This window comes from Callospermophilus lateralis, chromosome 18 (assembly GCF_048772815.1).
Source record: "Callospermophilus lateralis isolate mCalLat2 chromosome 18, mCalLat2.hap1, whole genome shotgun sequence".
Lineage (NCBI taxonomy): Eukaryota > Metazoa > Chordata > Mammalia > Rodentia > Sciuridae > Callospermophilus > Callospermophilus lateralis.
In genome coordinates this window covers 6,435,183-6,461,109 of record NC_135322.1, presented here as the reverse complement: position 1 = coordinate 6,461,109, position 25,927 = coordinate 6,435,183, and the positions used below count along the sequence as shown (strand labels likewise).

The 25,927-nt window shown below is 45.3% G+C and overlaps 1 protein-coding gene across 3 annotated transcripts; it reads right to left on the bottom strand.

The window, feature by feature from the left end:
- Positions 1-12,883: 12,883 nt before the first annotated feature.
- Positions 12,884-20,830, bottom strand: Izumo2 (IZUMO family member 2). 3 transcript variants are annotated; one of them, XM_076839165.1, is made up of 7 exons: positions 20,599-20,830; positions 20,352-20,426; positions 18,307-18,393; positions 18,051-18,071; positions 17,095-17,175; positions 14,546-14,672; positions 12,884-12,950 (listed from the first exon to the last, which is right to left on the bottom strand). In XM_076839165.1, exons 1-7 carry the CDS (start codon positions 20,828-20,830, stop codon positions 12,908-12,910), a joined length of 666 nt encoding a protein of 221 aa, XP_076695280.1. In that variant the 3' UTR covers positions 12,884-12,907. The 3 variants fall into 3 exon arrangements, with proteins under 3 accessions (XP_076695280.1, XP_076695282.1, XP_076695281.1); XM_076839167.1 differs by lacking the exon at positions 17,095-17,175; XM_076839166.1 differs by lacking the exon at positions 18,051-18,071.
- Between the last annotated feature and the right edge of the window lie 5,097 nt (positions 20,831-25,927).

Here is a 25,927-nt window from a genome sequence, read left to right as displayed (position 1 = left end):
TACACATATATAAAGATTTGCTGTTATGTAAAGAGTGAAAATGGGCAAAATATATAAATAGGCAATTCACAGAATGCAAAATATAAATGCATAAAAGATGATTAATCTTTAGGACATTTTTACCTGTAAGATTTAAAATGTTTTTTTTTTAAAGTAACTAATACCAAGTGTTTGTGAGGAAAGTGGAGGAGCAGAGGAATAGGTACTCACATACTTCAAGGAATCATGTAAAGTGGTTGGTTCATCCTTTTGTGGAAGACTTGAGCAGTAACTTGGAAAAAAAAAAAAAAAAACACTTTTCCCAAAAAAAAAGTACCAATACTGGGGATTGAACCCAGGGCCTTACACATGCCAGGCAGATGCTCTGCCTGAGTCATGTCCCCAGCCTCCCTCCCCCACCTTGTGAGACAGGGTCTTGCTACACTGCTGAGGCTTCCCTTCAACTTGTGGTCCTCCTGCCTCAGCCTCCTGAGTTGCTGGGATTATAGGTGTGCACCACTATGACCAGCAATAACTGAAAAATTTAAATGTCACTTTATGACCTCACTCGCAAGTTTGGAACTCTTCTTATGCTACACATGTAAAATATAAATGTCTAATGATGCAAAAGAAAATGGAAACTTAAATGTACATTCGTGGGGGTTGGTTGCATAAATCAAAGAAGTATGGCATGAAATATGCAATTGTTTAAAGATACATAGGTACATGTTCATCTCTTTGTATAATGTGTTTAATCTATACAGACTTTGTGCTCTCATGGGAAATCATCTACATTATGTCAAGTAAGGTAACTTCTAAGATCAATATGTGCATGTGATTATGTGACATAAAAATACCACACATCTGAGTAATTATATAATGTTTCATAAAAACAAAAAGGGAGATTCATATTTATAGAAAAAGTCTCAGGTCTTTGGAATGAAGATTTACTGGGCACAATACATTTTTTTTCAGTTTTTGTAGCATCTGAATTATGCACAGTGAATATTTCAATCATGAAAGAAGCCCAAAAAGATTAGAAGAAATACCAGGCAAAGGCTTTAAACCATAATATTAATTACCACAGGTTAGAATTAGGGTTAGACACAGCACCATACACTGCTGGCAGAGTGCCAAGTGACATAGGACTTCTGCAAAGCCACTGGTGATGTGTGTGGAGACTATGACCTCACTGCCAGGATTTCACCTGGCAAGTGATCAGGTGCTCATCCTTGCTGCAGAAAAGATGTTCCATGCCACATTTATAAAAGTCAAGAAAATTAGAGCTGGGCCCAGTGGCACACCTCTGTAATCCCAGCGGCTCAGCTGAGGCAGGAGAATTGTGAGTTCAAAACCAGCCTCAGGCACTAAGCAACTCAGTGAGACCCTGTCACTAATACAAAAAAAAAAAAAAAAAAAAAAATAGGGCTGGGGAATGGGGCTTAGTTGTTGAGTGCTCCTGAGTTTAATCCCTGGTATCAAAAAGGAAAGAAAAGAAAATTACAGTTCATAACCTACTTGAATGAGTTCATAACCCACTTGAATCAAATGTATGAAATATGATATGTCAAGAGCTTTGTAATGTTTTGAACAACCAATAAAAAAAGAAAGAAAGAAAATTAGAAAGCTAGAACATCCAAGAAGGACTTGATACTATGTCGGTGGAGTAAGTGGCAACTGCAGAAAACTGCAAAGCATTAGATGTTAAGGATTACTTAATGACACATTGATTGTCATTTGTTGCCATAGAAATGCAGTTGTGGTCCTCACATCCAGCTTGTGTGAACTGCATTGACTCCAACTGCCCCTTTGGAAAGCAGTTTGGCAACACATTTGAGGAATCAAAATGCTTGGAGCCTTGGTGCCCATCATTGCCACCCTGGGAATCTGCCTACAAGAAATTATCCCCCAAAGAAGCTGGAGGAGGTGAGCTTGGAACCGCTCATTGCAACATTATTCACAATTGGAAAAGCTGGTGAACCTGTGTCGGTCAGGAACTTAGGAGAAAGAGCTAATTGGGAATGGATCTGTGAACTGTTCTCAGTGACCAACCATTAGCATTAACGATGAGTGTGATGCATAGGCGACAGGAAACTGCTCATGGTATGATGAGGGCAGATTGACTCTACACTGGAACTCCAATGAAATAAAATTACATTTGTTTAAAAGATTTGGAAGAAAGTATGAAAAAATATGGCTTCTAAGGGCAGCTGAATTGTGAAATTCAAAATTTCTGAAAGTTTAAACATATGCATATAGAATACAGACAAAAGTAATCCAGAAAGAAACACCCAAAAATGACTACTAAATCTCTCTGAGCTGTGGTTTTACAGGGAATTGGTGTTTTATTTCATACTTCTCTGTACTTCACAAATTATCCTTTATAATGAAAGTGTATTATTTCCTACCAAAATTGTTCCTATTATAAAAGTATAAGCATTATTTTTAATATAAAATAACTATATGTTTAAAATATGTAAAAAGTCTCCTTTAGACCTGAATAAACATGATGTTTAGTGGGATAACAGCTTTTTAAAGCATAAATCCCAGAAATATAATAGACACAAATAATAGGACACTAAAAGTAGCTGTGAGTGTGTGAAAGATATTCACTATTTAAACCAACTTTACACTGTGAAATTTGTTGTTTAAAGTTTTAAAAAATTGCCTAGCATTTGTTTAGCTACATATATTTGAGACTTTTACTCTCAAGGGTCAATTTTCATAACTTTCTTCTCTTTTTCTTGACTTTTTGGGATCCAATTTAAGGGAAGAAAAATCAATTTAAAAAGCTCAGAGAGACCTGTTCCTGGGAGACACCCCCCCCCCCCTGCTGCAAACAATGAGAAGCTCTCTTGGCTAGTGATAACACGTGACATCCTCCTTCTAAGAATGATGTCAATATATGGGGTTAGTGTTCCTCTCTGGAACTGGTCTTGAAATGAGCATTTGTTGCCAGTGTGATTCTGATGTCAGAGAAGGTTTGAGATCTGGGTGTAGGCCTTCCCACAGTCCTCACATTTGAAGCGCTTCTCCCCGCTGTGGGTGCTGAGTCAGGTGGCTGCTCTCACAGAAGGCCTTCCTCATTCCTTACAGGCACAGGGCTTCTTGCCAGTGTGGATTCTCTCATGTTGGATGAGGGATGTGTTGTGACTGAAGCTTTTCCTACACTCCTTACACTCATGAGGCTTCCTGCCCATGTGGGTCTTCTAGTGCTGGGTGACATGGGTGCTGTGGCTTAAAGCTCTCCCACACAGTCTGCACTTGTAGCACTTCTCCCTGGTGTGGGTCCTCTGGTGTTCAGTGAGGTGAGGGATCTGGGCATATTCCTTCCCATACACTTTACATTCATAGGGCTTCTCCCCAGTGGGGGTCCTTTGGGGCTGTCAGGTGGCTGCTCTTGACTGAAGGCCTTCCCACATTCCTTACAGGTATAGGGCTTCTTGCCTGTGTGGATTCTCTGATGTTGGATGAGGGATGAGCTGTAACTGAAGCTTTTCCCACACTCCTTACATTTCTGAGGCTTCTTCCTGGGTCCTCTGGTGGTGGGTGAGAAAAGAGTTCTGGTTGAAGATCTTCCCAAACTTGTTACATCTGTAGGGCTTCTCCCCGGTATGGATGGCTTGTGCTGGGCCAGGGAGGAGGAGGGGCAGAAGGCCTTGCTACACCCTCTGCATCTGTAGGGCTTCTCCCTTGTGTGGGTTTTCTGGTGGTGGGCAAGGTAGGAGACCTGTGAGTAGAACTTCCTGCACTGGTCACATCTGTGGGCTTCTCTCCAGTGTGGACTCGCTAATGGAAAGCAAAGTTTGAAGGATAAATGAAGACTTTTCCACATTCCTGGCAGTTGAATGGCTTCTCCATGAAGGTTCTCTGGTGTCTCAAGCTCTTTCCTGGCCCTCTGCCATTCTGGGTTCTCTCTCCACCAGGTGCTATGTGCTTCCTAAGGAGGGCCACTGCCTGCCTCCCTACCCAGAGGCATCTCCCTTGGGAGTGGCAAGTGAACACATCAAATGCCTCTGCTGCTTTCCTAGGTTCTCTGGTGGATGGTGACTGCCGGGTTTCTGTTCTCGCGACTAAAAGGCTCAGAGGTCACTCTAGTTAAACTGGGCTAACTGGGCTAACTGGGCTGCACGAAATAACCACACAAGAGACACAAATACCTTTATCTTTGGGGTTGCTGTGATGGCTCCTCTGAACTTAAGGGTCCACAGAAAGAGAGTGAGCGAGAGCACACGCTGACCCCTTTTATTGAGGAGAAGCTGTTCAAATGACGCAAGGGGTCAGGTTTCAGGGGGCTGAGTTTTATCTTCATGATGTCCACTGTCAGCAGATTGACTGACATCTGGGTAGGCCACACCCAAGGGCACAGCAAGAGGAAGGGACACACACAAGGCACTTCCATGGAAGATTCTATCCTGAACAGGGAAAGGGGTTATATTACAAAGGAACAGGTGAAATAGCTTCACCCACGGGGCTGTAGCAAGACACACCCATTTCTGTGACTGAGCGCCTCAGCACCCAGCTGGGGAGTGTAACTCAGTCACCTGTAAGGTTGGCCTCCCACAGGCGACACCGTGGAACCTGGGTCTCCCCAGTTTGGCTTCTCCAAGCCAGTCCTTACAGCACCCCCAACTGGGGAAGCTGACTCCTCAGGATGCTCTTTTGTGGAGGCATCACAGAGCTCATCTCCAAGTCTGAAGGAAATGGAGAATCTGAATACCATTTGTCTCGGGTCAGAGGAAGCTGATTCTTCAGAACTGGCGGTGCAACTCTAAAAAGAAGGATGGCCTCAATATATTCTAAAACCAAGGAGAACCACATTGTCACAAGCCGCCCATGGGTTGCATGTGGGTCACCATGCATGGAAGCCTAGTGGATAGAAACATCTCGTGTCTGGAAATGACCAGTGGACATTTTCTCTGGTCAGCTGCCCAGGGACAATGTGAATCTCTAAACTGCTCTGCTGTGGCCTACACAGCACCTGAGATGAGTGTGACCTGCCAAGATGTCAATCAACCTGCTGACTGCAGAAATCACGAAGCAAGACTCTGTCCTTGAAACCTTATCCCTGCCTTTGATGTTTCCCCTTAAATAAACCACTGGAGCCACCTTTTCTTTGTCTAGTTCCAGCTCCCATATGGATTAGATTTATCAGGGGCTTTGCTATTTGTAAATATATTTCTGGCTATTTGTGTTTTGTTATTCACTAATTACTTGAGATTTTAAGTTTTAGGGTGGCTTACATCCTCCTGGACAGGAAGAAGAACCCCTCAATGAGATGCTGGCCATCACCCCAGTACCACATTGTAAAACAGTTCGTGTGCACATGGGTTGATTAGCTACTATATAATAAACATTTACAAATCAATAAGAAAAGTGACAGAAATAATCTAATAAACTTATGAAGAATAAATATGAATAGACATTCTCAGAAAAAATAAATGCCTGAAAAATTCATGTAAAGATTGGAACAGAGGTATAGCCAGTGGTGGAGCACACCCTCACCCGCACAAGGCCTGGGTTCCATCCCAGCACCACACACACACACACACACACACACACACATACACACGCATAAATATGCTCACCATCAATAAGGGTAGAGAAACCTAATTGCTAAAATGGTCTTCTATCCTTTCTAGATGGGAAATTGTTAAAAATAATCCCACGTTGGCAAGTGAGTCTGGTGTGGACATTCTCACCTGTGTTTGTGGAGTAGGCAAGGAAAGAGCTAACACAAAAGGTCTATTGTGTTTAGTTTTTGCTCATCTCTGCAGCTGTGGCAATGACCTCTGGCCACTCTCTGAGAACTAAACTCCTGAGATGTTTACACAGTTACTAGTTAATGATGCTTTTCTGTGGGCTCAAAACCATGGACATTCTGGAGTCCACATAAATGGGTGGGGTAGAGATCCAGCAGGAATAATCAAAATTACTAAGGCCTACACCCAACCGGCTGACAAGTAATACACAACATGGCCCAACCATACTAAACCCACGCCTAGACCCCCTTGGCGCACATTTCCCAACACAACCATGCAACTCCTCACTAATTCCCATCCATCCTGTACTTCTGTGTCTCTGCGGCCCTCTTACCCACAGCTCATTGATAGCAAACCCTATCCCTCTCCATGGACTTCCCATCTACGTCTCTCTTCACCACTTCCTCATGTAATTTCTTGGGACCACTGTATTCCAACGTCCTCTACTTTGCTGCACCCTCTCCCACCCTATGTCTCTATTCCACCATGCTACTAACAGTGTCCTGTGTAACACAACTGACAACGTCACTCAGCCACTCGGGAGCCAACCTGGCATCTTCTTCCTCTTCGGAGCTTCATTCTTTGCTGCTGACACCCCCTATTCCCACCTCTGCCTCCCTGTCCTCTTCACACCAGGTATAACCATATACTCTGAGGGGGAGGTTGAACTGGCCCCTTTCCTCCACCTCCTGGACTCCATTCAAGTCCCAGATGCCAAAGAGCAACCCTGCCCCAGTCCTCATTGGATCAGGCATATTGGCAGCAGTTGGCGCGGGGACAGCAGGGATAGGCAGAGCCACCCATCTTTACTAGAAACTCTCCCAAGAACTGAATGAAGACTTTGAGCAGGTGGCAGACTCCCTAGAGTCTCTTCAAATTCAAGTCACCTCCTTAGCCAATAATGTAGGTATCCAAAATAGGAGAGCCACTGACTAACAGCAGGGAAGGGAAGCACTTGTGTTATTTTAGGAGGGAAATGCTGTTATTTCGCCAACAAATCCATAACAGTCCAAGGAAAAACAGCCGAGCTCTGGGAGAGCACCAAGAAACACCGCCCAGAGGACCGCAGTCATCTCCCTGGAACCTTTTGGGCCAGACTCTCCCCTGGCTGTTCCCCTCTTGGGCCTCTCCTTACATTCATGACAGTGCTCTTAACAGGACCTTGTCTGGTAAATTGCCTGAAAAGGTTTTTGAGAAGCAGAGTAGAGGCACTCACTAATCAGACCGTAAACCAGCTCTTTCTGAGCCAATATAGCCCCTCCCTGCAGTTCCAGCCTACACCCTCTTCAGCTGGAAGGAACCCAGGCCCTTGTCATTAGAAGACAAATGGCCAAGGCTGGGTCCTTAGGCCAAAGTAACTCTGTTCTGAAAATCGGCACCTGCCCACCCAGGCGTGACCTTCCCCTTAGGCCCACCCCAAGGCGTCTGACTACCGAAACCACAGCCAAGGCGCCAAGTGACAATCACAGGGGCAGACAGGTATTTTTAAGTTGTTTCCAGCAGGCTGCTGGCCTGGCAGAAGGGCAGCCAGGCAGATGGTCTCTGTCAATAAACCTCTGCTTGAACCCAGAGCTGCGTCTCCCTGGATATTTACGCCACCTACCCTAACACCACTTAATGGCTCTGTGAGAGCCTCCAGGAGTCCACTCCTTCACACAAAAGTGAGGAAAGGGGCGGTCCCATTTCTAGGAATTGGCCCCAGTCCCCTTCAGACACAAGCGCCCAACTCCCGCGCGGTCTGGGCTGTGAGGGCGCTGAGGCGCTGGGGCTGGCTCGCGCGTGAAACAGGAGGGGACGACGCGCCACGCACAGCCGATTGGGCCCTGGGGCTGACCACCTGCCCGCCTACCTAGCACGGCCCGCGCTCTCCAGCCCTGGGTCTGCCCTGCAAGGTGCCGACTCACCTGGGCGCAGCCGCTGTCCTGGTACTTGGACGCAGGCCTCGCGACTGGACTACATTTCCCAGAGACCTTTGCGACCCGCGCTCCTTGACCACTGAGTCCTTTCTTTGCTACCTCCCTTAGTCTTTCCCCTTCGTATGATGAACACTGTGATGCTGGAAGTTACAAGTTGAGAGGGAAGTAGCCTACGACCCTGAACTGTCACTTTAAGGAAAGCTACATTCACTCAGAAGCACCAATTATAGGTGAACTCAGCCTAATTCGGTTTGAAGATTAGGAGCCATATCATCACAAAGTCATGAAAAAGTTAATTTCTGTTTTACTATAAATTACTGAGATTTCTAAACTTGTTTGGAATTCCCGCCCGTGTGCTGAACTCACCCATGCCTGGCTCTCCTTGACAAGATAACAATCCTCTCTGAAACCTCAGCAGCATCTCATAAATTCTGATGTTGGGATCTGAATTTACTCCTTACCTTGAAGTATCATGCATATAGATCATTAATCTTCCATCTGCCCTTGTATTATGCTTGCCAGAACCCTGTTAGCTGTAAGTTCCCAAGACGCTCCCGCTTTGTAACTTCTTGTGCTATATAAACCTTTTTTCCAAGAGCTGGGCTGATCTCTAGCCTTGCTTTGGGAGAGACAGTTGCTGGCCACCTTTTGTGTACACAACACAAGTTTGCTTTAAATTGATTTAAAATTGGAGTCGGTGGTTGTTTCTTTGCATTGTGGTTCAACAATATGCCTTACATAAGAAATCAACTTTTATGAACTCTGGTCTAGTGTTTCATATTTTGGAAGTTTGTTTATTATAGTAGCTAGGGCCATCTTGACTAAAATATAGTCAAGGGTCAAACCACATGTAAAAGAGGATGAATCTATGCCCCCAAATTTCATGCACAAAGAATAAAACATTTTTTCACTGTTTAAATCTCAATCTCATTTTCGTTTGGAGCCACCGATTCCGGGGCGCAGCAGGGGAAGGGGGTGAGGTGTTTTGCAGAAACTGTATCTGTTATTTGCTCATAAATAAAGTTTTATTGGGATGCAGGCATGCCCATTCATTTATTCATAACTGTCTACAGCTGCTTTCAGGTGCTCTAATGACAGAGTTCAATCAATGACTTGGAAAGCCTAACACATCTATCTGGCCCTTCACAGAAAAGTTTATTGACTCCTGGCTTAAACCACCTCTAACTGGGAGAAATGTTACAGCTAAAGAGAAAAAAAAAATCCCAGTACCTTTTCTTGTCTGTCGTCTGTCTCTTTTTTAAAAATAAGATTAGAAAACTTCAAAACTCAGAGAGATTACGTATTCAGCAAGAACAGAAACCTGAGTTTGTCTAATTTCACTGTGCAAGTTGTTAACTTTATAGTCTCCCAGAAAATCTTGTGCAATAAGGATAGAAGACCATTAAAGAAGGTATAGAAGCAGCCACACGAGGCGGTATGTGACTGTATGAGGCTGAGGCAGGAGGATGGTTTGAGCCTAGGAATTTGGGGCCGGCCTGGGCAACACAGCAACACTCTATCTAAAATAAAATGGTAGAGAAGAAGAGATGCATTGGCTCCGCTGTATGTCCACCTGCTGCAGCATCTTGGCTGATGACTTTTTTCTTTCCCTGAAAAGAGTGAATATTACTCTGTCATAGCCCAAGACCTTGGCTGGGACATGTGAAGAGGGGTCAGGTTCACTTCATTAACAGGGACTCATTCTTGCCCTTGCTGTCCAATCGACGGGTTGAGGCAGGGCTCCTCTAGGCTGAACCAATGTGCCCAGTTTTGTTTTCCAATGTGCCCAGTAGGGCAGGATTTGGAAATCCTTAGGTCTTGGTTGTGACAGCTTGGAAACCTATCTTATGAAAACAATCCCAAAGAAGTGATAGTCCACATATGTTCATCATAGCATTATCCAATATTAATAAAAGCTGAAGATTACATTGAAATGGTAATAAAACTAAATAGGACATACAGTTGAAAATAACCTTTGATTCCAACATCAGGGAATCTATGAAACAGCAATTACAACCTGCCCATGGAATGTTATTAAACTGTGAAAACAATTATGATGACAACCAATGACATAGTGCTTATAAAAGAATGTTTAAAGTCCTAGTCATGTACCTTGTATGCTTATAAAGATATAAACCATACGTGTGTGCATGAGCCAAAGCCAGGGTGGACCACTGCCAGAATGAGAACAGCAGCCATCACTTACTCTGACAACATGCTACCAGCTTTATTAACTCATTTACCTGGCATGGAGCCCCTGTGAAAGGGCCATTGCTCTCTCCATGTTATACACAGAGAGTCGGAGACAGAAGATCTGTGTAAGCTGTACTAGAACTATGGAAAACAAGAGGCAGAGTTCAGGTCCAGCTCATATGGGCAACCGCTGCATTTACTACCACAGGGTTCAGCTCTTTTCCCTGTCTCAGAAGGCTCCTAACACAGGCTGCTCTGTCAGCTGGTGCCCTGGAGTCAAGGTGGGCATGGAACTAACATGCTGTAAGTTACTGAGCTCTGAGATTTGGAGGTGTTTTCACTGTAGCATTAACTAGCCTATCCTGGCTGATACAACCATCTCCTAAGGCTCAAATCTGATGTTGAATACAAGTCAATTTTCAGAGTTTGGTAGCTACAGAACACAATAACTCCTGGATCCTGTAATAAGGACAGCACAGCATAATGAATTCTGCTTCTTGTGGGACCCCCTGAAAGTCATTAACTTCTCTATGCTTTAGTTTCTTCATGATGGACGGGGAGACAATAAATACCCTTATCAGCTTATGAAATTCGAATATAAAGCCATTAGAACAGCATGTAACAGAAAACACCACAGAAGTGTTTGCTATTATTATTAAAAACAAGTTTTTAATAGTTCTCACGGTGTGACTTTGCTGTCCTTCCTCCTCTACTTCTTGTAGTGGAAAACCCCCACCTTGATTGCAAGAACAAGTTCTTACAACCTCTCCTGTAGTTAGCTTGTTGTCATTCCCACCCAGGCCAGCTGGGGTTGGCAACTCCCTCCTGGGGTTCCCACAGGTACACCCCAGTATCCCAGCTCGGACATTGTAATAATTGCTGTGTTGTAATTCTTTAATAACTGTCTGTTTCCCCCATCCCAGACTGCGCTCACTGGTAGCTCTCATCACACTATAATTCATGCACAATTTAATTATCCCTGTACCGTGCACTTCTAGGAAAATCCCACGAAGTGAAGGGAGCTTCTGGACCTGTAGTGGGAAGATATTAACAAACAAAAAACCCTAACAACATTGCTGGCTGCTACCCAAACAAAAAGCACTAGTTTGCAACCTTCAAGCTTGGTCTTTTCCCAAATGGGATGAGGTCTGGCTGCCATGTGTGAGGCACTGCTCGATTCTCAGCACTGCATATAAATAAAATAAAGGTCTATCAATAACTTAAAAAGAAGGATAAGAAGAGGAAGGAGGAGGAGGAGGAGGAGGAGGAGGAGGAGGAGGAGGAGGAGGAGGAGGAGGAGGAGAACCAGCCAAGATGAAGTCAAGCATCTCAAACTAGCCTGCAGTGGCCACGTCCCTGGACCATGACTTCAAACGCGCTGGGGAGGGGTCGTCGCCATGGCGACTAGCCTAGTAGTGCCCAGCAGACGGTAGCATGAAGAAGCCCAGATATTGGTTCCCTCTGGATTATTATTTTTTGGGGGGAGGAGGTACTGGGGATTGAACTCAGGGGCCAGGCACTGGACCACTGAGCCACCTCCCCAGCCCTGTTTTGTGTTTTATCTAGAGACAGAGTCTCACTGAGTTGCTTATTGCCTCACTTTTGCTGAGTGCTGGCTTTGAACTTGCAATCCTTCTGCCTCAGCCTCCCAAGCCGCTGGGATGACAGGCCTGCGCCACCGGCCGGCCTTCCCTCGGGATTTTTTGGGTGCCACAGAAAGGAAGGGGTCGCAGCAGGTGAGCTGGCGCGCTCCATTCCAAAGGCGCTCAACTGCGCAGGTGGAAAAATTGGTGTCTTGGCAACAGGCGCCCTTGAACCAGGAAGTCAAGTTTCCGCCTTCCATATACCGCCCCCACCACCTGCGTTTAACCTGACGAGGTGACAGTATCTATGGCGACAGACGCTTTCTCAGGAGAAGAGCATTCTGGGAAATGTAGTTAATTAGGAGTCTAATGACACTCAGCAAAGCTGGAAAACCCTAACATACAATCTACAACCCCCCCAAATTTCCGGTCATCTCACAGAAGTAACAAGACATGTTTTGGTTTATCTGCAATACTTGAAATACAGTTGTGGAGGGTGCCAACACTAGTGATAGAGAAATTTAATGTACAAATCTGAATATGTGTTCTCTTGAAAAATCTTAAGATCTGAAAACTGTTTCTCCATGACCACAGTGGGATGGAGCTGAGTAGAAAATTTTATTTCATTCTGAGATAGAAAATTTCATCACTATGAATTGGGATTTGCAGTTACTTTACCTATCTGGACCCATAAGTTATTTAAGGTCTCAATCCCAGATCCTGGGAAAAACCACCAAATTCCTTTTCCTGGCATTTAAAGTAAGTCTTAGTTTATGGATCAAAATGTCTTTGTGGACTTTTATCTCACACACACACACACACACACACACAAACACTCATTTATTCAAAATTTACTGGGCACGAGGTCCAAGCCAGGCACTGTGTTAGGCACTAAATCTTCAGCCAATCAGCTTTTTTTGACTATCTGTGTCCATTTCCTCATAAATCCCTCATTATCTGAACCCTGAATTAGATAATGATTGTTCTGATGGCAGATTAAGAAATAGAAGGGATTCCATGGTTTATGGAGTAGCAAGAGTTCCACTTACATGAAAATGTATTAGAATCTTTTCCGGTACACAGTAGGGTAAAAAACTAGGTTTAAGATAGAGAAGGAAACTTGGACTCTTCCCTTGATCATTGCTCTTTTATTTAACCACACTTGAGGGTCCAACCACATCATCTTCTTTAGGGTGCATTTTCTCCCCCAAAGAAGAGGGTTGTCCCTTCAAACCTCACAAAAGGTTGTCTATCCCCTTTGAAGGTCCAAATCACTTTGGCCTTGAATTAGGATAATTGGTGGCTCCCAATGAACAAGATCTGATCTCAACCCTCAAGGAACACATAACCATTATAAAAACATTTGAACACCAATTGGTAGGAGGGTGTCCAGGAAACTGTCAAACACATGAAGAATTTGTCATAGCTTTTATTAAACTTCTTTCCTTTCCCTTTATGAACCCCAAGCATCATCCTATTGCAAGAGGAGTTTTCGGTTTTTCCTGTATGTACAACCCCTGGTTAAGAGAGAGAAATTCTGGAGGTTAGAAAGAGAATTTCAGGGTCCCTCCAAGGCAAATTACCTCCCCCAAGGTTCCCCCTAGTCGCTGGTCTGATTTGGCCAAGCCAGTGACATCATGGGTTTGGGGGAAGATTTCCAGTCAATTCATGATGGTACTTGAGGAAGGAGAGAAAAGTTGGAATGGAAAAGTTGGAGTTATGGCAGAATGTGGGAAAAGACCAAGAGATAAGAAAAGACAGAAATGGAGAGACATGAAAAGACAAAACCAGAATGTAATGGGTTAAACTGTGTCCTACTTCTAAAAATATAAATCCAAGACTCAACTCCCAGTACTTGTGAACGTGACTTTATTTGGAAATAGGATAATTAAATTGAAATGAGATCATCTTGGACATAGGCCGGGCCCTAGATTCAGAGACTGGTGTTCTTATATGAAAGGAGAGGGAGCCCTGAGGCACACACACAGAGGAATCATGAATGCAGGATCTGAGACTGGGGGGAGAGGCCATGGGCTAAGGAATGCCACCAGCAGTTAGGAGATAGGTATCCTCCCTTGGAACCTCAAGAAAGAACCAACCCTGGAAGCCTTGACCTCAGATTCTTGGCTTCCAGAATTCAGAGAACAAATTTCTGTTGTTTTAAGACACTTAGGTATGGTCATTGGTTGCAGCAGCCCTAGGAAACTAATACACAGGGAGAAAGAGAAATGGAGAGTCAGAGATGGAAGACAAGACAGAGCCAGCTCACAGTAAGAGCAGAGACCCATCAAGCCAACTGCTGTGAAGAGCAGTTCCTTTATTGATTTATACGTGGTGCTGAGGATCAAACCCAGTGCCTCACACATTCCAGACAAGCGAGCTACCACTGAGCCACAGCCTCAGCCCCAAGAGCAGTTCCTGATTCATCGCTCATCACCACCCCTGAGAGGGGCCAAGGCCAATGATTCCCTTTTTGAATATGGAGAAACTGATGTGTTCAGGAAAGGAGACTCATGGGGCAGTAGGAGAAGAAACAGAGGGAAAGAGAAGGACAGAAATCCAGATGGAGAGAAGAGAGGCTGAGAAAGGGGCTGAGGGGGCACAAGCAGACAGAAGCCGAGAGAAACCCTTACAGGAGGAGAGAGGAGAGTGAGGTCCACCTCTCTCCTAGGTGCTGTGCCTGGGGCTCATGGGTTTTCATTTTACTTTCTCTCCAAGCAAGAAGGAAATAAATGAATAGAACAATAATGACGATGATGGTGAAGAAAGCATAAGAATGAAACCAACTTGGATGATAATTGTTTTTATGCCAACACGTTTACCAGATATAATTCCAAGTATTTTTTTAATAGAATAAGGGGCTCACAAATGGAAAATTTCTGAGAACTCTTGTATGTGCTGAAGTGACTCCGGGTGGGGGAAAGAAGAGATAGGAGAGAAAGAGACTCACAGATGAAAAGGGAGGAGAAGAGGGAAGAAAAAAGGAGGGGAGAAACAAGAGAGCAAGAGGCAGGAAGGGATCAGGGAGGAGACTCCCAAAACACACAGTGAGGGCATTTTGAGGGGCCCAGTGAGGCACTCGGGGTCTTAGCAGGGCGCAGGGATGACTCACGCGATCAGGATGACCACGAAGAGAAAGATAGCCAGAATCACGGACACGATGATGCCCAGCAGAGCCTGGTTCTTCAAGTAGTCATCATCCGTCTTGTACTGCAGGGACATGCGGGGCTGCCCGTCCACTGGGGCGGGTGGCGGAGACAGACCCAAGCTCCAAGTTACCACTTTTCTTTAGCCTTGCACCCACCCCCACATGCGTTCACTTGGCCACCTGGGAGGGCAGGGTGGAGCTTGCCTGTCCTCCCCACGGGGTCCCTGCCCTTTCCTGCCTTCTGACCCTCCACCTATCCATTCCTCCAGGGCGGCGTCTCAGGCACCATTCTGGGCACTCAGGATCTATCCTGGAACCAAGCGGGCAAGTGTCCTCGCCCTCCTGGACCTGAAGGTCTGCCACCATGACAGTGAGAGCCTCTTGATGGGGTGGGGGTGGAAGGCAGCAAGTAGGACTTGGGGAGTTCAATTTAAATTTAAGAGAAAGAAACACCATGCGCAAGGGAAGGGGTGTAGAATGCCCGCAATCTCCCAAGCTGAGTCCGCCTGCGTCTTAGCGGTGAACCCCGAAGGTGGCCTTGGGAGGTGGATTCTGCACCTTCCACTCTTTCCGCCCCGACTTTTCTAGCAGCAAAGCCTCTTGACTTGGCCTTCAAAGAGTAACCAGAATCCAGAATCCAATCCACCTCTATAGCTACCAAACTGGTCTAGCCGGATTCCCTGTACCTTCCCCACATTTCCTCACATGGCCTCCAGAGGGCGCAGTCAACACACCACCTCCGGTCCCTCCTGAGCCGAGTCCTGCCGCGGAGGCTCCCATTAGAGTAAAAGTCCAAGCCCTCACCACAGCCCACCACGACCCACCTGGGCTCCCAAGTGACCCTTGTCCCGGATTCTGGCTGCCCACTTCTCTCCTTAACCCACTTGCTCTCTCTTCACGCACTCAGCGCTGGCCACGCCAGCTCACCTTCCCTGTGGTTTAATCTTGCTGGATCTCTGCACGCTATTCCCTTCGACATTCTTACTGTTCCCCTCACTCATTTTCTTAGATCTCAAAGCTCAGACCTCTTCACAGAGGCCCCTGAGTCTGCACTCTTTTAGTGACTAGGCTCCCTCTTCCAGACTCTTTCCATCAAGTCATTCAGTTCTGTTTTCATTAGAATGCCTTTTGCTGTCTTTAATTAGTTCATTTATTTGTTCAAGTAATTATCAGGTAACTGTAGTTCTCAACCAGGGACAATTTTGAAATGTGCAGAGAGATTTCTGATCATTCTGGCTGGTGTCTGGAGGACCAGACTAGGGAGGATTAGGCTAGGGAGGAGAGTAAATATCCTCCGACACACAACTCAGGCTCCAGGAGGGCCGGAACTCCTTCAGTCTCCCACTTCAATGATCCACAGTTGGGGCATTACAGGATGCTCAAAATATTTGTTGTTAAACTTCATAGAAAGGAAGCAGACATATGTGGAAATGGGACAGTCAATAGAACATGTCAACTCCCCCATGTCACCGAGGAAAAATTAAAAGGAGACATTTCTGGATTAAAAGAAAAGTGAAAAACCGAACAATTGAATGATATGGGAAGTCCTTTTGTTGAATCCTGATTTGAACAGCAGGTGTGAAAAATATTGTGATGACCATCAGGGAAGCTGATAGAGGGACTTAGAAATTATTTGCTATTGAGGGATCACTGTTACGTTTGTTGGGTTTGGCAACAGCATTGTGATTGTGTAAGGAAATGTCCTGGAGCCAAGTATGGTGGCATATGCCTGTAATTCCAGCTACTCAGTGGGCTGAGGCAGGAGGATCACAAGTTCTAGGCCAGTCTTAGCAACTTAGTGAGACCACCTCAAAACAAAATAAAAAGAGCTGGCAATGTAGTTCAGTGGTTGAGTGCCCCCGAGGTCATTTCCAACTACTGCAAAACAAGAAAATCCTTATTTTTAGAGGCTGACACCATGATTGTATGTGGTTTCTTTTAAAGTACTATGGCAAAGAATAAAATAGGTGAAGAAAGTGTGGAATAATAATAATAATTGTGAACATAATTTCATGGAAAGTACCACTTTAGGGAGTGTGATCAGAGAGGCTTTTCTGGAGAGAGGCCTTTGAGACCTCTATGAAGTGTGTATGGGGGGAGCAGTGTGACAGAAAAGGAACAGCATGTGCAATGATCCAGCATGGCTATTCAATCCTGAAGGATGGACTTGGATTCATTGTACACTATTCTCTCTGCTATAAGGAGATAGAGAGATTTCTGAACAAATGAATAAATGTGGTACATCTTTTTGGACTTCTAAAAATGGCAAAGGTAAGAAAAAGCTATTTTTCTAGCACCTACCACTCATGTGTAGATCATTGTAAAGTTCCAGAGGATTGTTCACATTCAACAGAAGAGACACAGCGAGTTTCAGAATGTGGAGGCAACATCTAGGCCACACCATATGCAGATGGTAAGGGCAGAGCTCAAGGCTGCATGGGTAAGTCTCAAAACTCATATGCACTGCCTCCATCTCATTCACTGTCCCATGTCTCCTTAACCCAGAATCTTACCAAAGCAGAACTTTTCATTGATACACGCGGGATTGATTTTCTGGCATTTTAAACAGTCCCAGACCTCTTCTTTGAGTAAGCCTAAACAGGGGGAAGGGGGAAGTAGTAGGATGAGGTTGTGTCCAGAGAACTGGCAAGGGGTGGGAAGGAATAATGGAAGAAGTGAGGGGGTCTCTAGGTCCTCCTGAATTTCGGAGGACCCACTGCACTGCAGAGTAAGTTGAGCAAAATGCACTGAGAGTTCACATAAAAAATAACCTTTGTATAATTATTGAAGAGTTAAATTGAGTTGCATTAGTCCAGTTGATCCAACATTCCATTTGTAAACATTCAATTAAACATTTTTTAACTTTGAATTTGAATTTTTTCCTATTTTAGAACCCCAGGGGCACAGACGGGGTGATGAGCATTCATCTGTCTTTTCCGCTAACTGTGGACACAGGAAAACTACATTTCCCAGGCTCCCCTGCATCAGGTTGCAATCATGTGATACAATTCTAGCCAATGAAAATGAACAGAGTAGTGTGTATGGTTTCCTAGCCTGAAAAGAAAACATCCCGTGTGATCACTATTGTCTTCTGAATCAAGTTTGGAAGGTACAGTATGGGGAAGGTACAGTAAGTGGTGACTCCCGATGTTACCACTTAGAAGAGCTGCCTCTCAGTAGAATTTAGGTCAGAGAGAAACAGATCCTTATAAGCCCCCACTTACATCTGGGGGCTTATTTGTTGATTCAGTACCCTATCCTATACTGATGTGACTCCCAAAATACTTTTTTGCAGGTTGCAACCACTTTATAAGTGCCCCCAAATCAAGTTTTCCTAAGTACTATACTTGGGGCAGGGGAATTGCCCAGTGGAGTATGTGTGGTACCAGGCCATGATATTGGGGGAGAACAGTGTGAAAACTGTGGGAAGGTAGAGAAGGGAGGAGTAGACAATAAATCTGGGACTCACGGCAAGTTTTTCGATCACAGGCTGCAAGAGAAAAGAGCCGGAAGTGAGTTTACTTGGGACAGCACTTTGGGGATTTAATTGGGAAGGAACCAGAAAAGGGAGGGAAAGGTGAATCTAGGCAAGGAGAGAAAAAGGCTATTGAGGAGAGATGAAGGTTGAGTTGCGGGGGAGGAGAGGAAGAAGTTTGGAAGAAAAAATAGGAGAAGGGATTCAATGGGGAAAGGGAGGAGGGGATTTGGTGGAGAGTATATTACACCTTTTGATTCATAGGATTTCAAAACCTTCTTGAGTTCCTTGGTCACTCTCTCCCTAAAGTCCACCAGTTCTTCCAGCAGAGGCCCATCTGAGAACAGAAAGACACCTTTGTGGGGTGGAGTATCCAGCAAACCCAATCCAGCAGCTCCCAATAGTAAGGATGAGGAAGTTCCTCTCCATTTACCAACAGTAACCTTCCTCACTAAGCTTAATCATTTTTAGCTTTTAATTAAAATGAGATTGGCTCTTCCTTTCACTTGAATACTTAAGAGGGCTTTGAAAGGTTATTAACTGGCATAATTTCAATACTGTTGTGTCTCAGGGATTTGGGAGTTCTGAAGAGAGGGAGAGAGATAGGGGATCAGCTGGTCCGTGGAGCAGTCAGAATGCACACACACACTTTTACCAATTATAATCATACTATCTTTCATGGGTGCAGCTCATGGTGCCCCAAATAATTACAATGGTAACGTCAAAAATCACTGATCACAGATCAGTATAAAAGACAGAACAGGGGCTGGGGTTGTGGCTCAGTAGCAGAGCGCTCACCTAGCATGAGTGAGGCCCTGGTTCAATCCTCGGCACCACATAAAAATAAAATAAAGTTTATTGTGTCCATCTAGAACTAAAACAAAACTTTTAAAAAATATTCATTTGTTTTTTTTTTTGAGAGAGAGAATTTTAATATTTATTTTTTAGTTTTCGGCGGACACAACATCTGTGTTTGTTTGTGGTGCTGAGGATTGAACCTGGGCCGCATGCATGCCAGGCAGCGCACTACTGCTTGAGCCACATCCCCAGCCCACAAAACTTTTTTAAAAAAGACAGAACGATGAAAAAGTTTGAGACACTGCAAGAATCACCAAAATGTGACCCACAGATGGGAAGTGAGCATATGCTGTTGGGAAAATGGCTCCAACAGACTCCCTGCTTGCACGTTCCCTGCGAATCGTCAGTTTGTAAAAAATGCAGTATCTGGGAAGTGCAACAAAGTGAAGCAAAGAGAATGAGGTTTGTCTACAGGCCCTGTGAAGGGCTCTCTAGGAGTGGCTGGGGGATGGGGGGGGTGGTTAGTGATAGGGAACAGACAGTTGTGAGTGGTAGGAACATTAGGTGAAGGGAATAATTATATAAACTGGGCTAATTGTGCTGACCTCATATGCTTTCACTTTTAAAAAGCAATTTACCAGGGAGCTGGGGATATAGTTCAGTTGGTAGAGTGCTTGCCTTGTACCCATAAGGCCTTGGGTTCGATCCCAGCACACAAAAAAATTTGTGCTCTCTCTCTCTCTCCATATATATACATATATAAATATATATATATAAATTATATAAATTTGCTCAACTGGGATTGTGCTCAGTGGCAGAGCACTTGCCTCCCATGTATGAGGCACTGAGTTTGATCCTCAGCACCACATAAAAATAAATAAATAAATAAAATAAAGGTATTATGTTTATCTACAACTAAAAAATAGATTTTTTAAAAAAGCAATTTACCTGCAACTTGGGGCTGGGGATATAGCTCAGTTGGTAGAGTGCCCAGCTTGTAAGCACAAGGCCCTGGGTTCAATTCCCAGCACCACCACAAACAAACAAAAAATTGTCCTGAAAACCTGCCTGGTTTAAGTGCAGAGGACATGTTACAGTCCTCAGCAAACTACCTGTTATCTGCAGGAGAAATATAGTCCCGAAAGGCCAATGATAAGCAGAACACAAGTTGTCACTTTTGTGACCCTTATGCAGACCAGAACTCAGGGAGATAAGGATAATCCCTCCAACCATAAAACCTGTCAGAACATGTTCCAGTTAGAACTGGTTAGGGTGAGCCAAAGTGACCTGGAGTTGTCACAGCATGGGGACTTGAAAGTCTGATGTCATAGGAGCCTCAGCCTTTCTTCCTGTGTAAAGGGCAGCTCCCACCTGCAGGAACGGTCGCCTACACCGGCGCCAGACTCCCAGTGAGGGCAGACACGGTGGCTTTTGTTTTTCTAGCGGAAATGGAGGAGGGCGAGGAAGAGCTGGGGAAAGGCTTTTCCAGGCTCCTACCTGACAGAGAGTTGACCTTTATGTGCTCTGTTTGGTTCTTGATAAAGGTCGCCACGCCTTCCAGTTGGTTTACCTCTGGCGGGAGAGGAGAGAGAATTCCAGAGGGTTCCTTACCGAGCCCAGTGACCCCCACCCGCCTTGCTCCCGGCCGGCCCGGTCCTCCCGCCTTTGGGGAGCGGATCCCGGGGCTTCCATCGCCACCCCGCTGAGGGCCGCCCGGACTTCCTCCTCCCAGCCCCGCACGCACCCACTTTCCCCACAAACGCGTTCATCGAGTAGTCCCTGAAGAAAGGCCCCTCCATGCCCAGCAGCAGGGCCTGCGCGCGGGCCTGCAGCCGCTCCCGGTGGAAGCGCCTGGGGATGAGCGCGGAGCGCAGCTGGCTCAGGGCGTCCTGCACCGAGTGGTCGCACTGCAGGCAGCCCCAGCCTCCGCGGGCGCTCAGGCCGCAGAGCAGCACCAGGGCCAGCGCCAGAGGCATGGCGGGGCCTTTGTGACGTCACAGGGAGGGGCGAGGCCCCAGAGGCCCCCCCGGAGGCGCCGGGCGGTTGGGGCAGGAGCTGGCTGAGCACCTACTGTGTGCGGCATGTGGTTCTAGGAGCCAGGGAGACACTCTCTGCTCTGCTCTCCTGGAACTTCGTAATTTCTCTCAAGAGCATTCATTCCGTGTACACATATTTGTGAACACCTACTATGTGCTAGTCCCTGTTCTAAGAACCAGATGCAGAGCTCAGTGTTTTCATCCACACTAAGGTCCCATTCACTCAAGTGTCACCAGCACATCTACTATTTGCTAGGTGCCCGAGATTCACTGACCTAAGCTGGGTCTTGGGGTTTAGCCTAGCAGGGGTGGGAAGGGCTGGGAGAAGAGAAAGGTCTGGCCTGGTAAACATTTAAAAATGCAATAATGACAAACTGCACTCCACGCAGGAAGCCAATAAGCGGAGGTGGGGTGGGGGGGCTCCTGACTCCAATCCAGTGAGTGGCACCTTTTAGATGGGAGGCCACCCGGAGGGGACTGGTGAGGGAAGTGTAGCCTGAAATTTTATCTTGAAAATTTTCAAATCAAGAGAAAAGTTGAAAGGATACTACAATAAACAATCAAATGTGCCTGTTAATACTTTGCATTTGCTGTTTCTATTTCTCCCTCTCTCTAATGTCTTAAATGACATTAAATATCAGCTTAAACAGACACTCAGAAAGGTGAAATTAATCCCTAGTGCTATGATAGTTAAGCATTCATTTAATAAAGATTAAATTAATAAAAACCAAATATAAATTATATATAGAGAGAGAGGGGGGGGAGATGGGGGCAAGAGGGAGAAAAGGAGGAGGAGAGGGGAGGAGGAGAGGGGAGGAGGGGGAAGAAGGAAGAGAGGGGGAGGATGAGGAGAAGGGAGGAGGGGGAGAGGGGGAGGAGGAGGGAGGAGGAGGAGAGGGGGAGGCATTGTCTTAGCTCAGGCTGAGATAAGGAAGTCCCATAGATTGGGTCTCATAGACAGAATTTATTTGTCATAGTGCTGGTGGCTGGAAATGCCCCACCTGGCTGGCCCATGGTCAGACCAAGGTCATCTTGGTGAGGGGGGAGAAGGAGGAGGGGGCGAGGGAATTGTCTTAGTTTGGGCTGCCGTAACAAAGTGCCATAAATTGGGTTTTATAGAATTTATAATAAGAAGGACCAAGGCCCTTCTAGAAAAATCACAGTGGTTGCCACACTTAGGAAATGTAATATCAGCACTAATCCATCCACACTCAGACTTCCCAGATGCCTTCTAACATTTGGGTCAAGTCACCTCTTCCCAGAAGCCCTCAGATTACCGTCAGTAGAGCAGGTGTGCTGGGCACAGTTTTTCTGTGAGAAGCTGGATTGTCAATATTTTAGACGGTGGTCCCTATGTTCTCTGTCAATATTGTAAAAGGCAAGCAGCCACAGTAAGCATGGCTGGGTTTCTACAACTTCATATGTGAACCCTGAAATTTAGAATTTCATGATTTTCATATGTCACCAAATATTGTTCTCTTTTGACTGTTTTGAACCATTAGAAAAGTGAAAACCTTCCTTAGCTCACAAGCCATAGTTGGGCAACCCTTGCTCTAATTTGTCATGTTGTTAGCTCATTCATAACACTAATTATAATCTCTCTCTCTCTCTCTCTCTCTCTCTCTCTCTCTCTCTCTCTCTCTCTCCCTCCCCTCCCCTCCCCTCTCCCATTCCTTGAGACCAGGAATTATATCTATCTTTCTTACCATTATGTCCCAATCCTGAGAAGAAATGTGACATATGCTAGGATTTCAATAAATATTTATGAATGAGAAAAAAGAGGAAAAGTCAGTTTCCCTTTCTGAGCTGTTTCCCCTCTGTAAACTGGCCACCAGGACATCCCACCTTGTTCCCAGGGTGAGGTGGTGTGAGCCCATGGTCCTGCTCTTCAACATTGTAGCCACTAGTCACCTGTGCCAACTGAGAACTTGGAATGTGGGGTGACTGGCAAGCTGAATTCTTAATTTTACTTAATTTAATTTAAACCTAAAATTGAAAAAAAAAATGATCTTATAGTCAGGGAAACATAGATAGAGCAACATAATTCTTGATGCAAGGAAATTAAAGTAGTTTGTCCATCATTTTTATATTGGTTATAAGTTGAAAGGATAATATTTTGGATATATTGGATTATTTAGAATGCATTCTCATAATTAAAATCATGTCTTTCATTTCCTCTTCCTAACGTGGCTAATGAATTAAATTAAAATACATAGATTAAATTATATATAGAAATTCCATTATATTTTGATTGGACATTGCTGGCCCAGCATGTAGAGGTACCCAATACCACTCGAATTAGATGTGATTAAATTAGCTGGTTGTTAATGGACATCCTCAGAGTGTATTGGAGCCATCATACCACGAGGGGGCGCTCACACCGAGTAAAATTCTCTCCTCTTCCGGCCTGAGGAAACTGTCCTTGGCTTGCAGCTGTGGACACTTGCCCTTTCCAACATTAGCCAATACTAGCTAAAGCAGTGGGGACAGTCATTTAAGATTGACGTGCACATTCTTTCTCTCTTCCCCTCTTACCATCGCCTTCCAGGCAGCTGGTCAAGAGGCTGTTATTGGTCCTAAGAAGCAGCTGTGGGAAGGGGATGGGAGACCAAGTTCACCGCCAAACCCCCCTCCTTTAGGTTCCCGTCTTAGATGGGAAGAATCAGGACACAGAACTGGCTTGGTTCCTCTGCTGCAGCCATGCTGAAGAGCAATTTGGTGAGAGGTACTTCAATTAAGGACCATCCAATTCCACATCCCAACGGTTCTACCCCTTGGTAAAAGCACCTGAAGGAGTTTCCACAATTCCCCTCCAGGCACAAAGATGTTCACCACAGCAGTTGCTTAGGGCAGCCGGTGTCCAGCACTGAGGGGGTGGGGGCCGTAGCAGAGGGCTCCAGAGGCAGCAGCCAGCAGGGACAGACCAGATTGTCCACCTGGCCACAGGAACGGATCTGAATGAAAGCCAGCCCAGAGTGACACCTGTAGCTCTGAACCGTTGACATAAACTCAAGAGGAAGTAACTGCATCCATCCGAAACGAAAATAAACAATGTGTAAAGAACACCTACAAACAAAAAGCCACACAGCAAACCAGGTAGAAGAGTGGCTTCTGGCAGGAAGGAAAACAGAGCCATGGGGTGGTGAACGAGGAAGTAAGAAATAAAATCAGAGCAGGACTATATGTGAGCCAGTGGTGGCTACAGTTCAGCTGGGGTCAGACTGCTTGGGTTTGAATCCTGGCTCTGTCCCTTCATAGCTGGGTAACCTCACCCTAGCTAATCTCTGTGCCTCATTTGTCTCACTCATGAAATGGGAGAGTAATCATCCATACACTGCAGGGTTGTTCTGAGGATTGAATAATATAATGTGTAGGTGAGAATAGTCAGCACAATTTAGGTTACTGGCTATTTAATTTAATTCATTTATTTTTTATGTGGTGCTGAGGATTGAACCCAGGGCCTCACATGTACTAGGCAAGTGCTCTACCACTGAGCCTCAACCTCAGCCTGGGTTATTGGCTATTTTAAAAATAAGTTTTATGAACTAAAGACTATAGTTTACTCAATCTTTTCTACGCTGTTATTAAATATGGAAGGGAAAATGGATACTCTTGGAGTTGTGGGGATGAGATCAGGCAGGGAAGCAAGTAGGAAAGAAAACAATGTCTTTGGATGTGAACATGGGGCTTCCTGAGTCTGAGCAGTAGGGGATGTGAAAAATGTCATATTAGTCAGTATGGAATGGGTTATGCTGATATAATAGGCATCCCCAATATCTCAGTGACTTAAAACAATATATTTTTTTTCTCACTTATATCATGATAGTTGGCTGGTCTGGAGTCCTCCAGAGAGAAAAAGGTGAATCTCACAGTCATCTTAAATGCTTTCACTCACAAATGACAGCTGCCTATTGACTCAGCTGAATCACATGGCCACACCTAACTTCACAAGAGTGAGCAAGAACAATCGTTTAGGTGCCCAGAGGAGACAAAATTGGAAAATTTGTGAATAGCTCAAACTCTCTTTGAGTTTAGGATCTAAGAACCGAGACAACTTGTGCCTGAAGTCTGGCTCACAGAGAAGGTGAACTGTCTGAGAAGCTCTCTCAAGCCTCATGGTTGGAGAGTGTAATAGTCACTCATTGCTGCACACCAAATCCCCCCAAAACATAGTGTCTAGAAACAACAAGAAATGCCTATCCTAAGGTTGCAGTTAAAAAGTCAGCCAGTGCTGCAGTGCATGCAGAGGCAAGACAGCGCTGGAGAATCTGCTTTCTGATGGTGCACTGGCAGGGTGTGATTTCAAGGGGCAGAAAATTCCGCTCCACCTTTTAAAGGGAGGAAGGTCAAAGTTTGTGGGTATATTTTAAAGCCACCCCAGGCTGCCATGTGATGGAATGATAGTGTGTGAGTTGGTTACAGGCTGGAGACAGCTCTGTTAATGTTCTATAGGCTCATGTGCCTTAAGCAGGTACTAATTGTCAGGCACTGTTCTAGGTATGTATTTGTGTTAATTCAAGTTATTCTGCCAACAGTCACGTGTGGCACCTACAATACCGAAATTTGTTGAACGTTTGCTATGTGTCCTGAGCGCTTCACGTGTATTAAGTCATTTAATCCTCACGACTGGGTGAGACAGGTACTGTCCTTACCTGCAGAGATAAATGAGGAAGCAGAAGCTCAGAGAGGTTAAATAACTATTCTAAGGTGGCACAGCTGGCTAGTTAGAGAAGTAGAATTGGAACCCAGGCAGTGTGTCTGCTGCTCTAAAATTTGTATTTGCAGAAGATTTTCTGGATTCCGTGAACCTTGTGTAGTCATTCCGTGGAAGCGTGTGCCTTATCACATTTAATTCACACACCACTTTTTAATGTTTGGATTCCCACTTGGCCGGCTTGGCGGGACCCAATAGGCGCAGGCAGAGGCAGAGGCAGGTGTGGGGCTGCGGGAAAGCCCTGCTGGCCTGAGGCAGAGGAAGGAATGCGGGGAAAGGGCTCCAGGGACCTGGCCGCCCGCCCGATGAGAGGGGATTACAGC

What these genes read in the sequence shown, in the direction of transcription:
- Izumo2 (XM_076839165.1), bottom strand. Translation starts at nt 20,830, where the DNA reads ATGCCTCTGGCGCTGGCCCTGGTGCTGCTCTGCGGCCTGAGCGCCCGC. An exon ending in CTGTGATCGAAAAACTTGCC is followed by an intron (nt 17,176 to 18,050) that starts GTGAGTCCCAGA and finishes CCCCCTGTTTAG; the next exon opens with GCTTACTCAAAGAAGAGGTC. An exon ending in CAATGAAAAGTTCTGCTTTG is followed by an intron (nt 14,673 to 17,094) that starts GTAAGATTCTGG and finishes CACCCGCCCCAG; the next exon opens with TGGACGGGCAGCCCCGCATG.